Raw genomic sequence first — 21720 nt, forward strand, 5'->3', positions numbered from 1 at the left:
CCCTCAGGATCCTCACATTACCCTATTGAAGTTGTATTTTACATTTTGTTGAAAACTGGGGCTCTCCAGATGTTTTCACTACATGACTTGTATAACCCACACCATTGACTTTGCTGGCTTGGGCTGAATGCAGTTGTAAACCAAAACATCTGGCGAGCCAAAGGTTACAGACGACGGCTCTAGATGTTAAAGCAACCACGTGACAGAACAACAAGTTATCTGTTGGGAAATGCCACAGATGTGACCAAGAGTGTGGACGGTTGCTTTAGGAGCAGGGGAAATGTTTACCCTTCTGTATGTTGCATTTCAAGTTGTTGGTTCAAGTTGGGATGGCAAAAGTGTGTCAAGTTCGTTTTCGCAGCTAGACCAAAAAAGGAATTTTAAGAGCTGCAGAGGGAGGTACTGGGCACGAGAGGACACTATTGGTGGGTGGGATAATGTGGCATTACATGATTTTGCAGTTCTAGTCATAGCTTTTTGGTCAATTAGCTTTCTTGAAAAGATGTTTTTTAATACTCTTGCTGCAGTGGTTACAAACTACCGGTTGGTAAATACTGTTTTGATACTGTTTTGCTTCCTGTCTTTAATATAAAAATGATTTCCAATACAATCTGGGAATATAATTATGTTCTTGTTTAACCAACTGTTTGACAAACTGAAGAAAGTCATTTTTAATACAAACCAACTTTGAAGGAAGCAACAAACAAGTTATGCAATATGGTCCATTTCTTCAGGAGCCTTAGCAAACCTAACTTTACAACTAACAATTATGACTTTCCAGCAAAATATGTAAAGAAAATCTGTATTGTAATTGATGATTTGATGATTTGATAGGTTACTTATAACGCGCTTAATACCCAGAGGTTTCTAAGCGCGGACCCGGGGATCGAACCCATGTTGCTCCGTGTCATCTTGTTTCCAAGGCAAGCACGTTGCCGTTGAGCTATCCTCCCGTGACAGTACTCTGGCCAATGCTTTTCTACCAATGGCCAGAGTACTTGGACAAGAAATAGAATTGTTTATGTACAACATAATTTCTTAAACTTCAGCTTGAAGAAAGGGTTGCACCCTTTGATGAACTTTATATCATTATTGGAAGAAACTGTCATGAGGAGGATTGCGCCTAAACAGCGTGATGAGTGCCACTTTTCAGTCTCACATTTCTCCAAAATAATAAAATGATTATGGCCATGTTTGGGCAATATTTCATTCCTCTTGAAAAGAATCTGAATACCTCTTGGGAGATCACACATGACAACGCATTACTATCTATGTTGCAAATGTAGTTGCAGCGCCCGTTTTCTACTCCAAAGTAACTGCAGTCAGAAACAAAGACAAGCTGAAGTAAAACAGATTAACAAAAACTGGGAGCAATCAACATACAGAATATGAATGTGCTCATCTTTCAGCAAAGACAGGGTTTGATAAAGAATAGTAGGATGCTTATATGATCATCAATGTAAGCAATATGAAACGTACATGAGAGAAAGAGTGGCAGCAATTGTGTGACACGTTTGTATGTGCGCAAGTCAACATTGAAGCAAATTGCCTTGCCGTCCATCCACCCTGGTCTCTGCAGAACATCTCGCCAGTTTTCATTTTATTAAAAAAGCTACTGTTCATCAAGTAGCATTTAAACATCACACTTTGTAATTAAAACAGTGTTTTTGAAGGTATTTCACTTGCCTTGCATTCACAATGTTTCCTGCATTTAATTCTACCATTTCTTCAAATCCAATAGCAAAAATATCAATCGGCTTGCATCTTCTGTCTGCAATAAAATAGGTGAACACATGTGATTATATGTTGTTTTATATTGGCTATTAAAATACAGAAAGTTAATGAAAGAACATGTTCCAAAACATTACAGAAAAAATATCCTTGACTATCAATTTTAGTCTTGTTTCCACTCTCCTTTTCAATCTTGTATGACCAAAATGATTTGTCTACCTACTTTTCATTGACAGTTTGAACAATTGCACTCTCGTTCTTGATTCTACTTAGGTGATTGTTGTTAAAGCCATTTTGTTACTGTTATGTTATTGGAGTGTTTCTAGTTTGTATATATCTGTTATATTATATAGTGTAATACGGTTTAACAAACGTTACACACATCATATAAAAGAAAACAATAACATAGCAATACCACGTGCAAAAGTGAACAGTAAAAGCCTTAATCTGTGTTACATTAGTAATAAAAACCATGTCCATTTTTCAATTGTACTACATTAGTTATAAAACCATGTACATTTCCAATAGAAAATGTCATTTTATGATTGATATAATTTCATTGTTGAGGTCTCTGAGGTAGATCTCTTGCTGTAATTTTATCAGCATAATTAACAATTATATTAGGTAATTGCTTAAACACTGCAGCCAAAATTAATTAGATTTGATTATTGCTAGTGGTGGTACAAATGAAACAAAATATCTACCATACAAATCTTCCAGAACATCGCCTGAAGTAAATACATGTCTTATAGACTAAATGGAATTATTATCTATACAAATAAGACAGTGGCAGTTATTTAGATATCTTATACCTAGGACCAAGACTTCTAAGAAGAGAAGGATGTTCATGCGTAACACAGAGGTTCTAGCAGATTTCAGAGAAGGTAACTTCATCAAGTATTCTTGCGGTTCATTGCATATAAATGTTAGTGATATCTTCTAGTTTGTTTTTATGCCTTGTGCATGCTGCCAGATCTGTAGCATAGTGCTACCTCTTTACCTTCTCAGTAATTTTGTTCTTCAATACTTCAAATAGCACTGGATACGTAAAGCCCATATGTTTTAGGTAATCCATTTTTTTTAACCCGTTTTAGGTGATCTAATTAAAGTGCATTCATCAGTGCATATAATATCTGCAACAAACTTGCTTAATGGTTGATCCATTTGAATTATCATTTTCATTAGCTGTTGGATCAATAGAGGTAATAACCAGCTCAAACCTGATCACGCAAATGCTAACACTATTTGGTAATCCCAAGGTCTTTCTCTAAAATGTGCCTTCTAGTACATTAAACTTTGTAGTAGTGCTTAATGGCTGTGATTCAATCCCATATAAAAGTCCCTGCATTAGACTCTGTCTGTAAACCAAAAGGAAGCTCTCATATGTAAAGCCTCCATGCTTATATCCAAATTCACAGATTTTACTGGATTTTGTAAAAAGATGGTTTGTCTAAGTCTTTAGTAGTCAATTGCTGGGCCACGATCAAAGTACCGAAGTAAGAATAAAACTTGCATCTTTCAATTTGTTTCTCCTGTATATGTCAATTCATGAGTTTATAAACCCTACCGTTGTGAAACAGCATAGTCTTTGTTTTGGAGGCATTCGTCTGTAAAGAGTTTGCCTTGGTATGTCAGTAATGTGACAAGCAAGCATTTTATGCCTACAGCTGTGTGGTCTAGCATGACAATGTCATCGGCATATCTGAGCCACTGAACAGGTCTACCTGGTATTTTAGGATGAAAAGGCATTCACTTGAGCCACTGAGTCCTGCAGGCCACAAATATAAAGGTTAAAAAGCAAAGGTGCTCATATACAGCCCTGTTTAAGACCTGAGTTAGTAGGGATGGATTCTGAAAGCGTACCTTGACAGTCAAGGCGAATTTGAACTGATGTATTCTTTTAGAACAAACAGATAAATTTCAATAAAGCTTAAGGTACTCCACATTTACTTAATTTAGCCCAAAGCCTACATCTGTTGATGCTGTCAAAAGCTGTGCTATAGTCCACGAATGACCATGTAATGGCGCACTTGCTCGTCATTTCAAGATAATGTTATGGACAGTGGAGCATAGCTTCCTAAAGCTGGCTAGAAACATGCGCAATATTTTTCCTTCCGTAGCCCACTTATATAGCTCCTCATGTAAAAATGATGTAAACAGCTTACCGGGTGCATCTGCCATGGCAAGTAATATATAATTATCTGGTTCCGTTTTAGTGCCCTTTTTGTGAATTGGAACAATGATAGATTTTTGCCAAGAAACTGGTACTGCATTTTGAAGAAGTACTTTTTTGAAAATATTATGTAGCATCAGCAACCAGACTTCACTGTTTGACTTTAGATTGGCATTTGAGAGACCATCTGGACCAGGCACATGGGAATTCTTAAGACGTCTCAGTCAACTAGAGAGGGAGATCTCATCCATATGCAACAATAGTGGCTCAAACCTGCCTGGGAATATAGTGTGAAGTTCATAATCCCTATAAAATAGTTGCTGAATATGTAGAGACCAAGTTAGACTATTGATCGGGTTAATTTGAGCACTCTCAATAGTACTACAGGTATTCCCATAGATTTTCCAAGACATCCTATTATTATTGGCTGCCAGCACATGCAAAAGAACATGCCAGTCCACCGCCTTGGTTGATTGATGTCTGATCAACCACATGCCGCAAGCTATACTGCAGCTTTTGACAAGACTTCTTGCTTCAGCCGACTTGTCAACTCTATTAACACTTTTAAAATACTATTCCTCTGCGTTCTCTTCTGAAGTGTAATCACAGCATTGTAGCTACAGGCATGCTGCCTAGATGTCAGTTTGCTCATTTTAAAAGAACCAATGGGTTAAAGTTCACTAGACAGTGGGCCTCATTGTGAGTTGGGCGTTAGCCCTTCAATGCGACGGGAACGCTATTACCGCTGCATTTAAGGGTCCGCCCAAAACGGAGTATGGCGTGTTTACCCCCAGCAAATAGCTGGGGGTAAACATTACCTTACTTAGTTTGGATACAAGGATTGCTGAAAGTTATTTTTTGATGAAAGGTTGAGGACAGGTTCCATTTAATTTTTCATTCTGGTTTGTTTATTGAGTTGTCTTTTAGCTTTGTGACTTTTTTACAAAAACATATGTATGTATGCAGTAATTGCAACATTTTTCTCTATTAATGTTACAGATATATGAGGGTTCTTCCCTGAGGATGGGACTGGAAGTCCATAAACGAGTAGGATCTATGTCAACATAAACTCATGTATGGATTGCAACTATGCGTTTGTAGCACTGTGAAATTTTGTGTTAGGGTATTTTGGAGAACTTACAGGATTTGTTGTCTACGTACTGAGGGGCACTACAATTGAAAGTGAACTGACAGGAATTATTATTCCGGTGTGTGTTTTTTCCTTTGAGTCATTGAATTATTGGATTACAAATGTGTTTTATTTGTTATGATTTTTGTATATAACATGTGATAATGAATATATAAAGACCGTACAACTGGAGCAGTATCATTAGCATTATTATACTGTTGTTGTAAACATTGTTCTATAAATGGGTAAAGACAAGTAGAACCATTGGTCCACACCTTTGGTGAGTGTGCAGGTAGGGTTCTGGACAGTGTTTGCACAGACATGCTGATGAGCTAAAAGGAGTGTGCCAGAAAAAATGTCAATAAGAGTTTATGTGCCACTTTGTTATGTTATGCTAAAGGCTCCTACACCGTGCACTGTTGCCACTTGCGTGGTTTCTTGGCGCTCTGGCAGATCAGTAAAGCAAGGGGGAGGGTGGGTAAGTTAGTAGGACTGAGCGGGAGAAAGAGCAAGAGAGCGGTAATGTGCTGTTGGCAGCTTCAATTCAGTTGACACCGTCCGCTCAGTGTATGTGTGTTTTTCGGTTGGTAGCTGTCATGTGCTGTTGGGGGAGGCTATGTGTGGTCTATTTTCATTGTTGTGGTGTAGTGAAGTGCATGCAGTTTGTTGTGCTGTAGAGTAATGGTTGTGTTTAGTTCAGAGCTTGAGCAGTGCAGGCAGAAGGGTGAGTGTTTAGTAAGGTTGGTTAGTGGTAGTGCTCTTTTCTACGGCCCTGCTGTTATGACTGTGACCCATAGCCCTTCCCCTGTTGCAAATTCTGGTGTTCTGCAATTACCGCTCCTACGGTACCTGGCAAGTGGGAATAAAAGAACAAGTTACTTCTTACCTTGTAACGTTCTTTCGACGGGATGTTCCTCCGATGTATTCCTCATCTTAGATATCTCCTTCCAGCTCTGCTGGCCTCGGAAACTTTTTTTCTCTAGAGGGAAAAATCTGTTCCAGCAGCAGCGGTATAAAGACTTTGTTGCTGGCCTCCTTGCCGAAAGCAACACCTCCATAACATCATCAGGGAGGTCCCAATCCTTGTACCTCAACCTTTCAGAAGCCAAGCGTGAAGGTTGAGGGTTTTGATGTCTGGATGGAGAACCTTACCTCCCTTCTGTGAGAGTAGGTTCTCTCTGAGTGGAAGTCGAATTGGAGGGCAGATGGACAAGTCTAGAAGGTCCGGGTACCACGTTCTCCTGGCCCAATCCGGGGCAATTAGGATCATGGTTCTCCGGAATCTTCTCAACCTCCTGATCATTTGAGGAATGACACGGACCGGTGGGAACGCGTACAGAAGCGGAAACTCCCAGTCCACTATGAACGCGTCTCCCAGAGCTCCTCTCGGGGGAAATTCCCTTGAGCAGAACAGATTGCATTTCCCGTTGACGCTGGTGGCGAACACATCCACCTGAGGGGTTCCCCAAAGGGCGAAGATCTCTTGAAGGACTTCCTGAGCTAGTTCCCACTCGTGGGAGACTGTGGGAGACTGTGCTCTGCCTGCTCAGAGAGTTCTTCAGAGAGTTCTTCTCTCCGGCTAGGTGAACTGCCGATAGAGAGATTCCTTCTTGGATTGCCCAAAACCAGAGCTGCATCGCCTCTCTGCACAGGGGTAGTGATCCTACGCCTCCTCTTTTGTTGAGGTAATGCATGGCCACTGTGTTGTCCGTCATTATCAGGACGTTTTTCCCTTGTACAGCTGGCAGGAACGCCTTCAGCGCAAGTCTGATGGCTCTCAGCTCTAACAGGTTGATATGTAGTCTGGACTCCGATGGAGACCAACGACCGCTGATGGTCAAGTCGTTGGCGTGGGCTCCCCACCCTGTGAGTGAGGCATCCGTGACTACTGTTATCTCCGGCCAGGGTTGCCAAAAATGTTCTCCTTTCAGAATGTTCTCCTGACAGGCCCCCACTGAAGGTCTCGAGCCACCCTGTCGGGAACCTGAAGAAGATCTGTCATTCTCCCTGAAAATTGTGACCACTGAGTCCTCAGTGCCCACTGGAGGGATCTCATTCTCAGGCGAGCCTCTGGCACTAGGAAAATGCAGGATGCCATGAGGCCTAGCAACCTCAAAAAGTCGAATGCTGGGAGACGTTGGGCATCTTGGAACTTGGTAACCATCTGTAGAATATCTTGACGCCTCACCTCTGGTGGCGAGGCTTTTCCCAGGGAAGTGTCCAGGATCGCTCCTATGAACTGGAGTCTCTGCGATGGTATCATTTGTGACTTCTTTAAATTGAGAGAGAAGCCCTGTCTGTGAAGGGAGTGGCACACGCGATTTAGCTGGTCCTGAGCATGTTCCGAAGAGACAGCCCTGATCAACCAATCGTCCAGGTAGGGGTAGACATGAATCCCTTCCCTCCTTAGACTTGCCGCCACTACCGACATTAACTTGGTGAAGACCCTCGGGGCGGAGGTCAGCCCAAATGGCAGCACTCGAAATTGATAGTGAGAGTTGCCAATTGCGAACCTCAGGTATTTCCTGTGTTTGAGATGGATAGGCACATGGAAATAAGCGTCCTGAAGGTCCAGAGATACCAACCAGTCCTGGAACTGAAGGGCCTGGAGGATCTGAGAAAGAGTGACCATCTTGAATTTGTCTTTTCTGAGGAATTTGTTCAATTCTCGCAAGTCCAAGATGGGTCTCAGTCCTCCGGCTTTCTTTGGAATGAGAAAGTAAGGGGAGTACCAGCCCTTGTTCCTCTCAGCTACAGGTACCGGTTCTATGGCACCTTTCTCTAGCAGGTCCAAAATTTCCTGCAAGAGGAGCAGATCTGGAGCTTTCTGAGAGCTGATCCCCGGTGGATGACTCTGAGGTATGCGTAGGAGAGGCAGGCAGTAACCTTGGGCAACTGTTTCCAATGCCCAAGCATCTGACGTGATAGCCTGCCATTCCGCCAGATGTTGAGTCAACCTGCCTCCTACAGGTGTCCTGTGAGGGAAGTCCTCAGAGTGGTTTTGGGGCGGCTGATACAGATGCCGATGGTAAAGAGGCACCTGCTGTTGCTGCGGCCTTTGAATATCTACCCCGTCCACCTCGGGTAGTTCTTCTTTGTCCCCTTTGAGCCGGTCGTCCTCTACCTCTTCCGAATGCGGAGTAGAAGCGAAAGGACTTGCCTCTCGCAGAGGTTCCTGTGGGACGAAAAGGTGTCTGACGGATTGCAGCGCCTAGGGATTTTGCTGCTGCTTTTGAAGTTTGCAGTTTTTCTAAACTGTCATCCGTCTTTTTCCCAAACAAAGAAGAGCCATCGAATGGCATGTTCAAGAGCCTGGCTTGCACATCTGGGGCAAAACCAGACTTTCTCAACCAAGCAAATCTCCTGGTTGTTGTACTTGCCGCCATTGCTCTGCTGATACTGTCAGCCGAATCAATGCCCGTCTGGAGGGATTCGCACATAGCGTCTTTACCGTCCTGTATGATATTCAGGAACGCCTCCCTTTCTTCTATCTCCGGGATGCAGTTAGCCGCTGTAGAAGCACACTCCCAAAGTGTATGGCTGAATCGAGCAAGGGTGCAAGTAGCATTCACAGATTTTAACGCCATGCTACATGCCGAAAAAACTTTCTTTGCCATAGCATCATATTTTTTATCGTCCCTGTCCTGTGGGACGGTAGGATAAGCCGTCTTGACATCGGTAGAAGATGCTGCCTGTACCACCAGACTTTCTGGGGATGGGTGTTTTGACAAAAACTCCGGGTCGGTAGAGGATACCCTGTATTTTGTAGACAGTTTTTTATTTACTGCCGGGACGACATCTGGGGTTTCCCAGTTCGTCATAATCTTCCTCTGAAGAGCTTTATGGAAAGGCACCACAGGATCCTCCTGTGGGCCTTTGTCAAGAATATCCGTGAGGTCATCTTGTTGGAAAGATTGTGAAGGTGCAGACCACCCCATAAACTCTGTGATCCTGGCCATTAAGGCTCTATAGGGGGTTTCAGCATGCTCCCCCGGGTCTGGCCTAGCAAACTCCACCTCAGGGGAAGTGTCTAACCCACTTGCCTCATGTAAGAAATCATGAAGATCCTTTAACCTGCGTTCTTCAGAGGAAAATTCCTCGCTAATTGGGGTTACAGGTCCCTGCAACTCAAATGTGTCTTCCTGTTCAGACAATTCACACTCTTCCAAAATTGAGGACATAGTTCTCAATTGTTCTGAACTCATAAAGGGTGTAAATCCCATTTCCAAGGCAGAGGGTGCCGAGCTTGTCATTATCGGCCTCGTAAACGTCGATGTCGTCGACGCCGAAGGCTTCGAGCGTGGCGTCGAAAACAAAGGCGGAGGCCTCGATGACCTCGACAGAATTGGGATTCTACTCGACAATCTCGAAGCCATCGTCATCGAGGACCTGGGTATAGTCACTGGGTGTGTTGTGACCGTGACTTCTCTTGGCGTCGACGCCGGTGTCGAAGCTGGCGTCGAGTCGACAGACCCGTGTGTCGAAGGTCCCTTCGACAACGGCGTCGAAGACACCGACCTCGGCGTCGACGGAACCTTCGAGGAAGGTTTGGAGGTCATAGTCCTACTCGAGGGTTCGAGACGCGCTCGAGAGGTTTCCTTCGCCGGGTACTGCGACTCGCAGTGTTTTTGACCTTCGGGTCTTTCAACCAGAGCATCGCTCTCGGCAGTCTTCGAGGGGGTCGTGGCCGCTTTCTCAAAGACACTCATCATATTTTTGCGGAATTCCTCCCATTCAGCCCGGGAACTATGTTTCGTGGGGCAAGGGATTCTTTTTGGCGAAACAGAGGAAGAGGAAGACGGAGAAGGGGATCTTCGACGTCTCCTCTTCGAGTGCTTCGATCTCGAGGAGTGATGGGACCCACTCCGAGACCTGGAGCGCGAATGGTGACGAGGAGACGAATGTCTCGACTTCGTCGACGAAGAAGAAGCTTTAAAAGTCTTACCTTTCTCCAGCTTCCCCCTACGCTCCTTCAGGGCCTTAGCTGTCATGGACATACAGTCCTCGCACTCCGAACAATGGTGTTCAGCTCCCAAACACCACAGACAAACTCTGTGAGGGTCAGTCAGTGACATCTTTTTTCACAATCTCGGCATTTTTTGAAGCCGGATCGAGGAGTTGTCGGTTCAGACGAGGAAGCCATCAAGTATGGATCGAATAACTCGAGGTAAATAGGTTTAATCTGACAAAAACTGAGCAACGGTATTCCGAGGCACTGAGTAAGCGCGGAAAAACGGAACTGAACAACGGACGCTGCGCGCAGCCTTTATAGGCAGGATGACGTCGACATCGATACGGCGGCTGTCGAGGGACATCGACTCGGAGGACGTCGACGCGCAGCACCCTCTAGAGAAAAAATTTTCCGAGGCCAGCAGAGCTGGAAGGAGATATCTAAGATGAGGAATACGTCGGAGGACACAATCCCTTCGAAGCCTACATTTGGGAAACAATGGCAAGTAGCAAACAGTCAGATCTGAGATACCTGGCAAGTGGGAAAAAGACCTAGATTTGAGATACCTCACGAGTGGTAAAAAAACACCTAGATTTGAGATACCCGACTTTAATGAAGTACTTCATGGGCCAGGAGAACATGCCTCTCATATGGTGGATGATCACTGCATCAGAATAGCTACACCAAAGATTATGATATTAAGAATTCATGTGCCACTGCTTAACATCAACATTACATTGTTCTGTGAACAGAGCAGTGACAACACTTGCTCAAAACCAGCTCTACAAATAAGAGGGATACAGAACACCCAATTTTACACTCTAAAAACAGGAACATGTGGCCAACAAAAAATTAGGACCGAAAACTGGCATACCATGAACAAATCAGAGCCTACCCCCTGCTTCTACCCACCAAGTACCACTGATATTCATGAATCAGTGACCAGCAGAGCAGTACCATAAAATGTAGCTCAGATAATATTACTCCTCGATCTCGAGAGGAATTATAAGGGGAAAGAACATCTTTTAATAAGTCTTTTGGCAAAGCTAATGACCCTTTTACTCCTTAAAAGATCATTTGATTCCAAGTAGGGAGTGAAACCTGATCAGACCCCTATGTGTAATCCTTACATAGGAAGTAAAATGACTGGGCACAAAATACAGCCTATAGTTGTTTTCTCCACCCTTCCTTGCCCCCGCCCGGACACAATTCAGTAAGAGCCTCGCTGATGTTTTTTATGGAGCCCCTTTGAAGAAAATCACATACATTTTCATTTTAAGTTAACAGCAGCAATTCTCTGAGTTACAACAGATAGAGTGTCTTTTTGCGTAACTAGGGGCCCCTCTTCTGCAATATACGGTTATCAGTTAAACAAGATGTATGAGGATACTGGTGGCACCAAACACAGAAAACATGATTATATTGAAAAGCCCTCAGCAACTGAGCATAGAAATGAAACAGAAGATGCAGTTTCCTAGACGGTTTTTAGAGTGTACTATCTTTCAATTCAAATAAACAACACATTTCCTTTGCAGTACTGTACTGCCCAACCATTGGACCTGCTTTTTTTAAAAGTTGTTTTGTCCCTCGCCACCCTGTGGAGTGTTCTCCTGTGTTCTTCGGCCCTCACCCATGGATCACATGCTGGCCTTCAATACCAGTTGACAGAGCTCTGTAAAAAGTGAGGAAACGTAGCAGTAAAACAATCTCTGGGTTATTTGCAAAAATATTTAAATTCTCACCATGATATTATGGGCAGGTTAAGAAAATGTCATGAACATGCATACGCACAATTATTTTGCAGTGCAAACCAGATTGTTTGCAATAGGCCCCAATAGTGTTGGGTAGAATTAAACAAGTGCTCAGTGAGACTATGTTTGTATGTCAGATAATTACCGTTTAACATTTGTTAAGGTCTATGCCCAATGGAATTTTGAAAAATAGGAAATCATGCAGGTTGTGTGAAGAGCAATGTAGCTTTTTGAATATTCATTGCCCTAATGCTATTTATGAGTAGCGCTAGGCATATTCCATACCCATAATCCCTTATAGACAAGTAGATGATATTGCAATGTTGCTCTTCACTTATGGAATAACATTAGCAATGCTAACGTGGAAGAGGCTAAGCATGATATTTGACTCCTCAAAATCATTTGCGAGCAAATTAATATTGGAGTTTCATAATGCAGTTACTTGCAGGGGTACCCCTTCAAAGGGCCTCTGTGACATATGTACAAATAATAGGAACAATGGTATGAGGTTACACAACCACGTAGCCAGCTTACTTACAATCAGTATTGATATCTGAGCTGACAGTTGGGTTACATGGTGTGGGTGACACCTTTGCTAAGGCACCATTGGCTAGGGAAATTCTGGTGCTTGTACTTTATTCATACTACAACCAACAAACAACTACTGTTGCTTGAGCCTTTTTAGCTCATGAGAAGTGGGAATTGTCTGTGTGCGCTTCTAAAACTGATCTGAGTGGCACCCAGAGGGAAGCTAGGCAAACACATATGCCCACAGTTTAAAGGGAAAATTGGTCACGGTAGAGGAGGTCAACGCCATCCTGAAGGGCTTGAAACCCCCTAGATGTAAAGGCGACGCGTGCCCAGCCACCATCATCAATGACTGCTCTGACGTCCTGGCCCCTCTCATCACAATCTTTATCAACTTCTCCTTCTCCACTGGCCTAGTCCCTTCTAGCCTCAAGAAAGCTTGGGTACTTCCACTACTTTAAAAACCTTCCTTGACCATACAGCCCCGAACAGCTACCGTCCCATTACAACAGTCCCCCTCTACTTGATAATCCTTACCTCCAAATTCAACATTACTTGGAATCCAACCATATCTTGGAATCCAACCATATCTTGGAAATGCGCTAATCTGGGCTCTGTCTTGGTCATGGAACAGAATCAGTCTTGCTTGACTTAAAGGACTAGCTTGATGACATCATGGACGAGGGAAAGCTGGCCCTCCTTCTACTCCTAGATCTCACGGCAGCATTCGATCTAGTAGACCACAAAATCCTCAGCTAACACCTCAGTTCTGCAGCTAACATTGTGCCTGAAGCTACCACCTGGATCTCATTCTTTCTTTAAGAGAGCTCTATTACAGCATTCGCAAATAATGCCAGTGCCCCCCAGACCTCTACATCCTACAGGGTTCCTCAACGTTCTTGTGTATCCCCTACCCTCTACAACATGTTTACCAACCACTCTTCGACCTAGACTCAATTGGGCTAAATAAAGTAAAAAAGAAAGAATAGAAACTTTATATGCAAAAGGATCAACTATCTTCTCCCTGTACCAGCTGCGAAATTTGTTCCAACAGCAGCAATATAGTGATAGTGATTTGGTTGCTGGTCGTGTAGCCGAAAGCAACAACTCCATCACGTCTTCCGGAAGGTCCCAATCTTTTTATTTCACCATCTCAGAAACCAGGCGTGAAGGTTCAGTGTACTGATTTATGGATGAAGAAGGAGACCCCCCTCTTGTGAGAGCAAGTCCTCTCTTTGGGGAAGACGAATTGGAGGGCAGACAGAGATTTCGAGAAGGTCTGGGTACCATGCTCGCCTGGTCCAATCTAGAGTAATCAGGATCATGGATTTCCCGAACTTCCTCAACCTCCTGATGACATAAGGAATGACGGGGAATGGTGGAAATGCATACAGAAGTGGAAATTCCCAGTCCACCACGAACGCATCCTCTAGAGCTACATTTTGGGGAAATTCCCTGGAGCAGAACACTTCGCACTTCTGATTGACACTAGTTGTGAACAGATCCACCTGAGGGGTTCCCCATAGGGCAAAGATCTCCAGAAGGACTTCCTGAGCTAGGTCCCACTCGTGGGAGATTGTGCTCTGCCTGCTCAGAGCGTCCGCCGCTGTGATTTCCTCCCCGGCTAGATGAAATGCCAGAAGAGAGATTCCTTCTGTTAGTGCCCGGAACCAGAGCTGAAATGCCACTCTGCACAGGGGCAGACCCCATACCCCATCTCCTGTTGAGATAGTGCATGGCCACTGTGTTGCCCATCATTATCAGGACATTTCTTCCCCGTATCGAGGGCAGGAAGGCCATCAGCGCTAGTCTGATTGCCCTCACCTCTAAAAGGTTGATGTGAATTATGTTCTCCGACGGAGACCAGTGTCATCTGACTGAAAGATCCTTCATGCATGCTCCCCATCCACAAAGAAAGACGTCTGTCACAATTGTCATCTCTGGCCACAGTTGCCTAAAGGGTTCTGCTTATTATATTCTCTCGGCAAGCCGACCACAGAAGATCCTGGGTGACGTTTTTCAGGAACTGAAAAGGTCCCTCATTCTGCAGGAGAAGTTAGACTACTGGGATTTGAGAGCCCACTGAAGGGATCTCATTCTCAGACTGGCTTCTAGCACCAGGAAAATGCAGGATGTCATGAGGCCGAGCAACCTTAGAAAGTTGAAGGCCAGCGATTTTGGGCCCTCTGAAATTTTTAGACCATCTTCAAGAGATGTTGCGCCTTCAACTCGGCTGGCAAGGCTTTTCCCAGAGGCTGAATCCAGGACTGCTCCAATAAATTGAAGATTCTGTGATGGTGTCAAGTGGGACTTCTTGAAGTTCAGGGAGAAGCCCAGCTTGTGGAGGTAGTGGCAAGTATGAATGAGGTGATTCTGAGCCTGCTCCAGATAACGAGGCTTGTTCAACCATTCGTCCAGGTAGGGCGGCTAGATGTGAATCCCCTCCCTCCTAACAATTCCTGCCACCACTGCCATAAGTTTGGCAAAGACCCTCAGGGCAGAGATGAGCCGAATGGCAGGACTCAAAAGGTCCATTGACACCAACCAATTCTGGAGTCGAAGGGCCTGAAGGATCTGCAAAAGAGTTACCATCTTGAACGTGTCCATCCAGAGGAATTTTTTCAAGCATCTTAAGTCCAAGATGGGTCGCACTCCTCCGTCCATCTTGGGGGATTCGGAAATAGGAGAGTACCAACCTTAGTTTCTCTCCGCTGTAGGTACCAGTTCTATTGCACCTTCCTCCAACAGGATGAGAATTTCCTGTTGGAGAAGGGGATCTGGATCCAACAAAGATCAGTCTCTTGGGGGGGGGGGGGCAATCTGGGGGCCTTTTTATTAATGGAAGGCAATACGTGTAGGCCACTGTCTGTAGCATCCATGTAGCACCCCAAAAGTCTCAAGGTTACCTTTCCCAGGTTCAAGGCAATACAGTTCCACACAATCCTCAAGGTTCTGAGGCTGTTCATCAAGTCTCAGGGTTCCCTTCCCCAATACTTCAATGTAGCAACTGATATTTGTTTCAGTGTTTCAAAGTTAAACAAAATTCTAGGTCCACCTGTACCTCCTTCCGGATGGCTTCATCAGTTCACTTACAGTGCTTCTCCTCAGTTTGTTTCACAATGGCTTTGTCTTTCACAATTTAGGGCTCACTGGGCTAGGCACAGTTATCAACCCACACAGTCCACCCATCACGGTTCGCGCAACCAGGAACCCTAGACTCTTCAGCCCAGACAAGTTCATCTGTAGTTGCCCATGTGTACAGATTCACATTCACTTAGCTTCTCTTTGTTCGCCTCTTGGCTCTATGTTCAGTTTCACACTCTCCTGGCTTTTCCTGATCAGACTCTTGGCTTTGCCATAACGTGTCATGCACCTCTTGCCAGTCTTCGGTCTTGCTGCACTGTATCCATTCATAAAGTTCATTTTGTGGTGGTCTTGTTCATGCCCACCTTTCTGTTGCATTCTTTCACACTTGCGCTCTTTTCCATAGGTTGCTTTCAAATGGGCACTTTCCCTTTTTGGCTTTCATCAGCTATTAGCTTTGCCCATAAAGTTTAATTCAGTTGAGTGTTTCATATGGTTAATTTTGCTTGGTTTCAAGTTTTCATTCAGTTCGGTATTCAATAAGCAAGTTTTCATTCATGCAGTACTTTGTTACTTATGCGCAGCATTCTAGGAGCACCACAGTGTTAAGTGACTTTTCCTGTCACTCACCGGTCCTCAACGTTCCTCTCCTGCCGCTTCCTTTCTGCTTCTCAGGTCGACAGGCCAGCCTATGTGAGCCCCGCTCGCACTCCGGGTGCTTTCCAGCACATGCCGGCAGCTCCCACATCTGTGAAAGCGTAACGGCATGTTTCACCCTAGGCTTCACAGTTCCTCTGACATGGGTTAGCGTCCTGGCTTCCTCTCAGGTCCCACCACGGCTGTCTCCTCACAAGAAGGGTCCCCTGCTGGTCTCTACCGCACAGGCCTCCCTGTGCTCCCTCTGCTGTTCTTCGTCTCTCCCTTTATACACCTGCAACCACTTGACAGGTTGCAGGTGTGGATTCTCAATTGGGCTTGCCTGTGGGACATGCCTGACCTTTAAAGCACTCTACAGGTATCTTCTTCTTTGTTCCAGTTCTAGAGAGGTGAAATAAGGTTTCAGCGTTTCACTCCTAGTTGCCTCTTCCTTGTCCCTGTATGGTCATGGGTAAAATGTGGGGAAAAGAGGGGAGAGGTTTCAAAATAGCCTATAAACGCAGGGGGTGGGGTTTAAGTTAATCTTCGATAGGGAAAGGGGTATACCATGTCTCGCCTGTGGGCAACCCACCCCCAATCTCAAGGACTATCCACCCATGTGATCCTCCCTCGCTTCTCCATCCCCAGGTCAGGATCCAAAAGCTTTGGCCTTTCCCTGGCTACCTGAGAAGAGGATCCAGGGAGAGTAGGAATGAGGATACTCTCAGGTTTCCCACAAACCCTTCCCAATGCGGGTTGGACCTGGGTGATTCACAGGGAAACCGGGAGAGGAAGTCTCTGTTACCTTGCTCTCGACCCTATGGTATTCCACTGTGAAGCAATAAGATTGAAGGTCCAAGAAACCCTGCATAACCCTTGGGTTGTATTTTTCTCTCTGATGTACCTGGTAAACCCCAGAGAAAATAGTATTTTCCTCCACAATGGTTCTCTTTTCAGCATTGGATGGTTTTGATTTCTTTGTGTGGGGGGAAGTCTAGCCTTAGGAATCTGTAATTGGATTTGGGCCACCTGTGAAATCCATTGATCGAATTGGGTTAAATTACTTCCCAGAACTAATTGGTCAGGTAACTTGCAAATCACTGTCAGATTTTGGTTTATTTCTCTCCCCAAGATGGTAAAGGGGTTTTGCATTAATGGGCGAGTTTCTGCGTGACCATATACACAGGTTACCCTGTCTTTTCCTACTTCTTTCCATCCCTGCGGAAGTAAATCTGCTGTTATGGTGCTTTTCTTACTTCTCGTATCCAATTGCGCCCAACCAGTTTTTTTCTATAGGGTAATAGGGATTCTATATGTGGTTTTATCTCCAGTATACAGAAAGACTGGGGGTTTTCGCCGATTCTATTTTTCTTTCCCTTTAAATGGGCTTTCTTCCCCCTCCGCTAGTCTCGCACCAGGTTGAGCGTAAAGAATACTCCCAGTAGATTGTTTAACATTTGCTTCCCTATTCTGCTTCTTGCGATCGGGTTCCCTTAACGATGTAGGAATGTAAGGAAATCAACTAGATTTCATGGACAATATCTTGTGATGTGCCCAGACCCATTACAAGAGAAACATCTTTGATCTTGGGAAGGAGCTTGGGGTAGAGAGGATGAGAGTTCTCCATTCCCAACTCTTAGCACGCAATTGTCTGAACCCGATCTTCCTAAAGTCTCAAACTCTCAGTAACTAGGAGGTATTTGGAGGTCCAAAGCGCCTGGCTCATTTATGTGGTTATTTTCTCTGCATGATTAACATGAGCTCCTAACATCTATTGATAATGGAAGAGAAGGGAGACTCTCACTCCCTCTCCTCATAGGGTTTAATTTGGGTCCACTACCTTCAGAACCATTGGATGATTTTAGTTCTAGTGGTTAATTGAAGGGTATCCCTTGGGAGGATGGTATTTGTTCCCCTTTGTCAAAAAATAAATATCACATGCCTTCTCCCTCTGTGAACACATCTCTAGATTGGACTTCGAGGACATTGGCAACACAAGGTTTGGTTCTCTCTTCACTAGTCTGTATCTTCCTAGATGTTAAAGATAGTGGATCCATCCTGTTAGGGAGAATTCTCTGTTTAGGCTGAATTTCCTAACCTAGTGAGTCCCCCAGCAGCTTTGCTGGATTTCTGGAGTTTGTTTTTTTCTCCTGCCAAGAGTGAGACTCTTTCTCACACTGTTGAACATGATTTGTGGTGTTCCTTTGAATGTTAATGTGTTTCATGGGCTATGGGGTCTTTTACTCCATAAGGTCTCATATGTTTTTTTTCTATGTGTGTTACACCACACCCTCTGTGCAGTAACACCAGGGTGTCATAGTGACCCCCCACCATAGATTCCATACCCTGGGACTGACTACTGTCTCCCAGGGCATTTAAAGTCACCATTGGCTTTACTATTCCCAAATTACTAACAGAACCAGTACAAACCATCATATTGTGGACGTACTGGTAGGGGCAATTCGATTGCCCCTGGGTCTGTTATTTGAGGGAGCACTGTCCCGTCCCCCCTCGTCGAGTTTTGGCTGGTGGCAGTGGATACTACTTTTTATATTCAACCGCGAATATATCTCTATGGGATTTTCCCATTGTTCGAGGCTAATACTTTTTTAACATAGCCTCTAACATACCGCCGGTTTATTTATATATTAATTCACTGGTTGGTATTTTCTGCCAGAACTCGGTTTTAAAATGCCGTTTGTGTTCGCCTCCGTAACTCCAAACCAAATGTCGAGCCCTTTGTTCCACTTTTGGCGGGCTTCTACACAGAAGCCCTCCAAAGTGGTGCCACACTGGGTACCGCAGGGGATGTGGGGGGGAGGGGGTTTAGGCACCCTGGACTGAGTTGCCTTGGCAACTCAAGTCGCACTCTTGTGTGATTGGCCCAAGTGGTGAGCCAGCCGGCTCACCACTTAGCATGTTTGATTGACAGCTAGGCTGAATGAATGGGGGTTTCTTGCATAAAAGCAGGGCTTTTGGGACTGGAACTTCAGAAGTCGCCACAGGACCTGAAAATCCGACGAGGGAGAAGCTGAGCCGACCTGCTACGACGACACCACCGGTGGAGCCCTGCTGAAACAACTCACCACTTCCCAACGACAGAGGAGATCTCCCTGCTGGAGAGTCTTCTTCCCTTGACTGGTGGGCACAACCAGTTTACCTTCTTTTCTCGTATCCCAGGACGTCTTGTGGTCGAATTGCCTGTGCCAGGCACCCCGGCAACCGGATAGCCACTTACCACTGGACCACAAATAAAAGGACCACTCCTTTTAATTGAGAACTCCGCAGCTGGTTTCTTCCCTGGCAGTGCAACGGACTCCTGTTTTCCTCCCCGACGAGATTCTCTCTTCCCCCGGACGAAGCACCGACTTGCACCCGCTGCCAGGAACAACTGCCCCCGCTGGAGCGTTCTCACCATTTTAAGGTACTGTGTCCGCCAGGCCTCCCTTTCTAAAGATTTCTACAAGGTAACAATAATCCCTTAACCTTCTGGACTGGGCTGGCCGCTTTGACCATCTAACTGGTCCCTTTCTGTTGGTCCAACTCTTTCTGAACCTTGTGCGAGACTTTTGGGCACTTTCAACTGTGTGACCTTGGACACATTTCGACCGGAGTCTCTTAAAGTGGGTCCGGCCTTTTTTACTTTGACTTTACGGTTTTAATCTGCCTTCTTCTCCTACTGTGTTCTTCCAAAAGTGTTGGAATCTGTTTCTATCTTTGCTCTGCCTTTCTCTCCCTTTTTAACCAATTGATTAGAGTGCCATCTTCGTTAATCGCTCACCGCTGTCTGTAAATAAGTGTCGCTTTACTTAAGACTTGTCTAATAATCGTTGAAGGGAGTGTATATCTTTTGGGGACCGTGTTTTTGAACTGCTTAATATTGGGGCAAGTGTGTTTCACTAGATGTGTTTTTAAATAATTATATCTCTTTTACACCAAGCTCTGGTCAGTGTTTGCTTGTTCTACCCTGTTCTTTTGACCTATTGTGAATACTCTGTATACTGCCTAACTCTTCTTGAGAGAAGTCTGACTGCTCAGCCACAGCTACCAGGTAAATCTGGGTGGTACAGACTGCTACCAATTGGGTTTACTGCCAACCACCTGTAGTCTTAAATCTTTTGCAGTGGTCCCAGAGGGAACTGCACAGGTTTCTGCTTAACACATCCTAATTAAAGGACACTGTCATATTGAATCACCAATATCCCTACATGGGTTTTGATCTGAGGTGGATAGTGCTTGATCTTCTTTGATTTCCAATCCAGAGGAGGATTCAAAGGAGGGTGTTTCTGTATTTCCTTCTCTCCTACTGGATTTACCTGCATTTGGATTTTAATTAATGGATTCAGGGGGGATATCCAAGTCTCGGGCGTTACTAAGGTTGGAAGTTCCTCGCTCATAGGTTTCACAGCCCTGTGATGCAAAGTGGGTCAAACTTCCCCTTTTGACTCACCCAGTTTAAGGTCCGCAGGGAAGGGGTTGACATATTCATCTCCTACTGTAAGGGGAGTGGATTTCCCCTTTAGTGTTAAGGAATTGGGAAGGTTGTTGGTTTACTCAAGAGTGTCATTCTTATCTGGATCCCTCATCCCCTATGCTTTCTGGGTTTGTCTGGTGAACGTCTTCCCTTATAGCTTTAAAGACCAAGCATCCCATCAAGACACATTTTAATAAGTTTGGAAGAAAAATTCAATAGAGAGGAGAGAGAATATCTTCAAATGTTTCCTTCTGCCAAGCATAATATAAATAAACATGTTATAAAGGAGGTATACCCAGAGATCAAAGGAAATGATCTTTTCGCTAATGGGCTTCATCCCTTCCTGGGGGCAAAACAGATAGTAGTTGTGGGCTACTAAATAAAGAAAGGATAAGCCCACAGCAGCGAAAAGGGTGCTGCACTGCTGTTAAGATATCTGTTGCTTTGGAAGTGCTTTAATAGCACCATGAAAAATGTGTGCTATTTCCATTACTCTGGTGAACATTGCCTAGCAATAAGGCGCATTGCTTTGAAATAATTTATTGGGAGTGTTTCTAAGGAGTGAACTGACACAACAGGGGTTTGGGGGGAACTGACATTGAACTGGAACATTTTACCAAGGAGGAAAATACTGGGTTTTTAAAATGCATTGCCTTTCATTTTTCTTTAACCCTTTATACTGAAAATGACAATGCTAGCGATTTAAACTGTTGCTCCTTCTGATGGTTTACATTTTGAATAGGTACTTTAATACTGAGAAATGCAAAGTTGATGCTGCTACTTTCATGGTTTACACTTTGCATAGGCACTTTAATACTGAGAACTGCAAAGTTAAAACGTGCATATTGTGAACACTATTAGAAGTCTGAGGTAGGCTGTTTTGTTGCTTTATTGTGCTGTGAGTAGTGAGTTTTAGCAGCAAACTTTTTATGGAATTAGGAATTGGACTTGATAATTTGTACTTGCAGTTAAGTGATTTTTCTCTTGTGGATTAGGTTGTTGGTTGAATCTTTCTTTGTGCTATTGTTAATGCAGGCGCATTTACATTGTTTACAGTTACAAATGTCTCCAAGTTCTGTAGTCACGAGAGCGGTGATCTCCACAAGGACTGACACTCTTAAGACAGTAACTACGTCACTTTCATCTAAGAAAGCTAAAAAATCAGTAGACATTTTAAAATCTAAACTCAGCAGCGTAGATATTCGCGATTTTTGTAAAGTGCGAGTAGAACTTGCATCACTATATCCGAAAGTGACTGTTTCA

At 44.3% G+C, this 21720-nt stretch overlaps 1 protein-coding gene across 1 annotated transcript in view; it reads right to left on the reverse strand.

The window, feature by feature from the left end:
- Window positions 1-21720, reverse strand: part of SYNJ1 (synaptojanin 1) — a 1805713-nt gene that overhangs the window by 813065 nt on the left and 970928 nt on the right. Inside the window, exon 14 of the mRNA XM_069636346.1 lies at window positions 1687-1771. Coding sequence (XP_069492447.1) covers window positions 1687-1771 — 85 coding nt within the window. The remainder of the gene's footprint in view (window positions 1-1686; window positions 1772-21720) is intronic.

The sequence above is a fragment of the Ambystoma mexicanum genome, chromosome 7p (assembly GCF_040938575.1).
Source record: "Ambystoma mexicanum isolate Mex_15411 chromosome 7p, UKY_AmexF1_1, whole genome shotgun sequence".
Taxonomy (NCBI): domain Eukaryota; kingdom Metazoa; phylum Chordata; class Amphibia; order Caudata; family Ambystomatidae; genus Ambystoma; species Ambystoma mexicanum.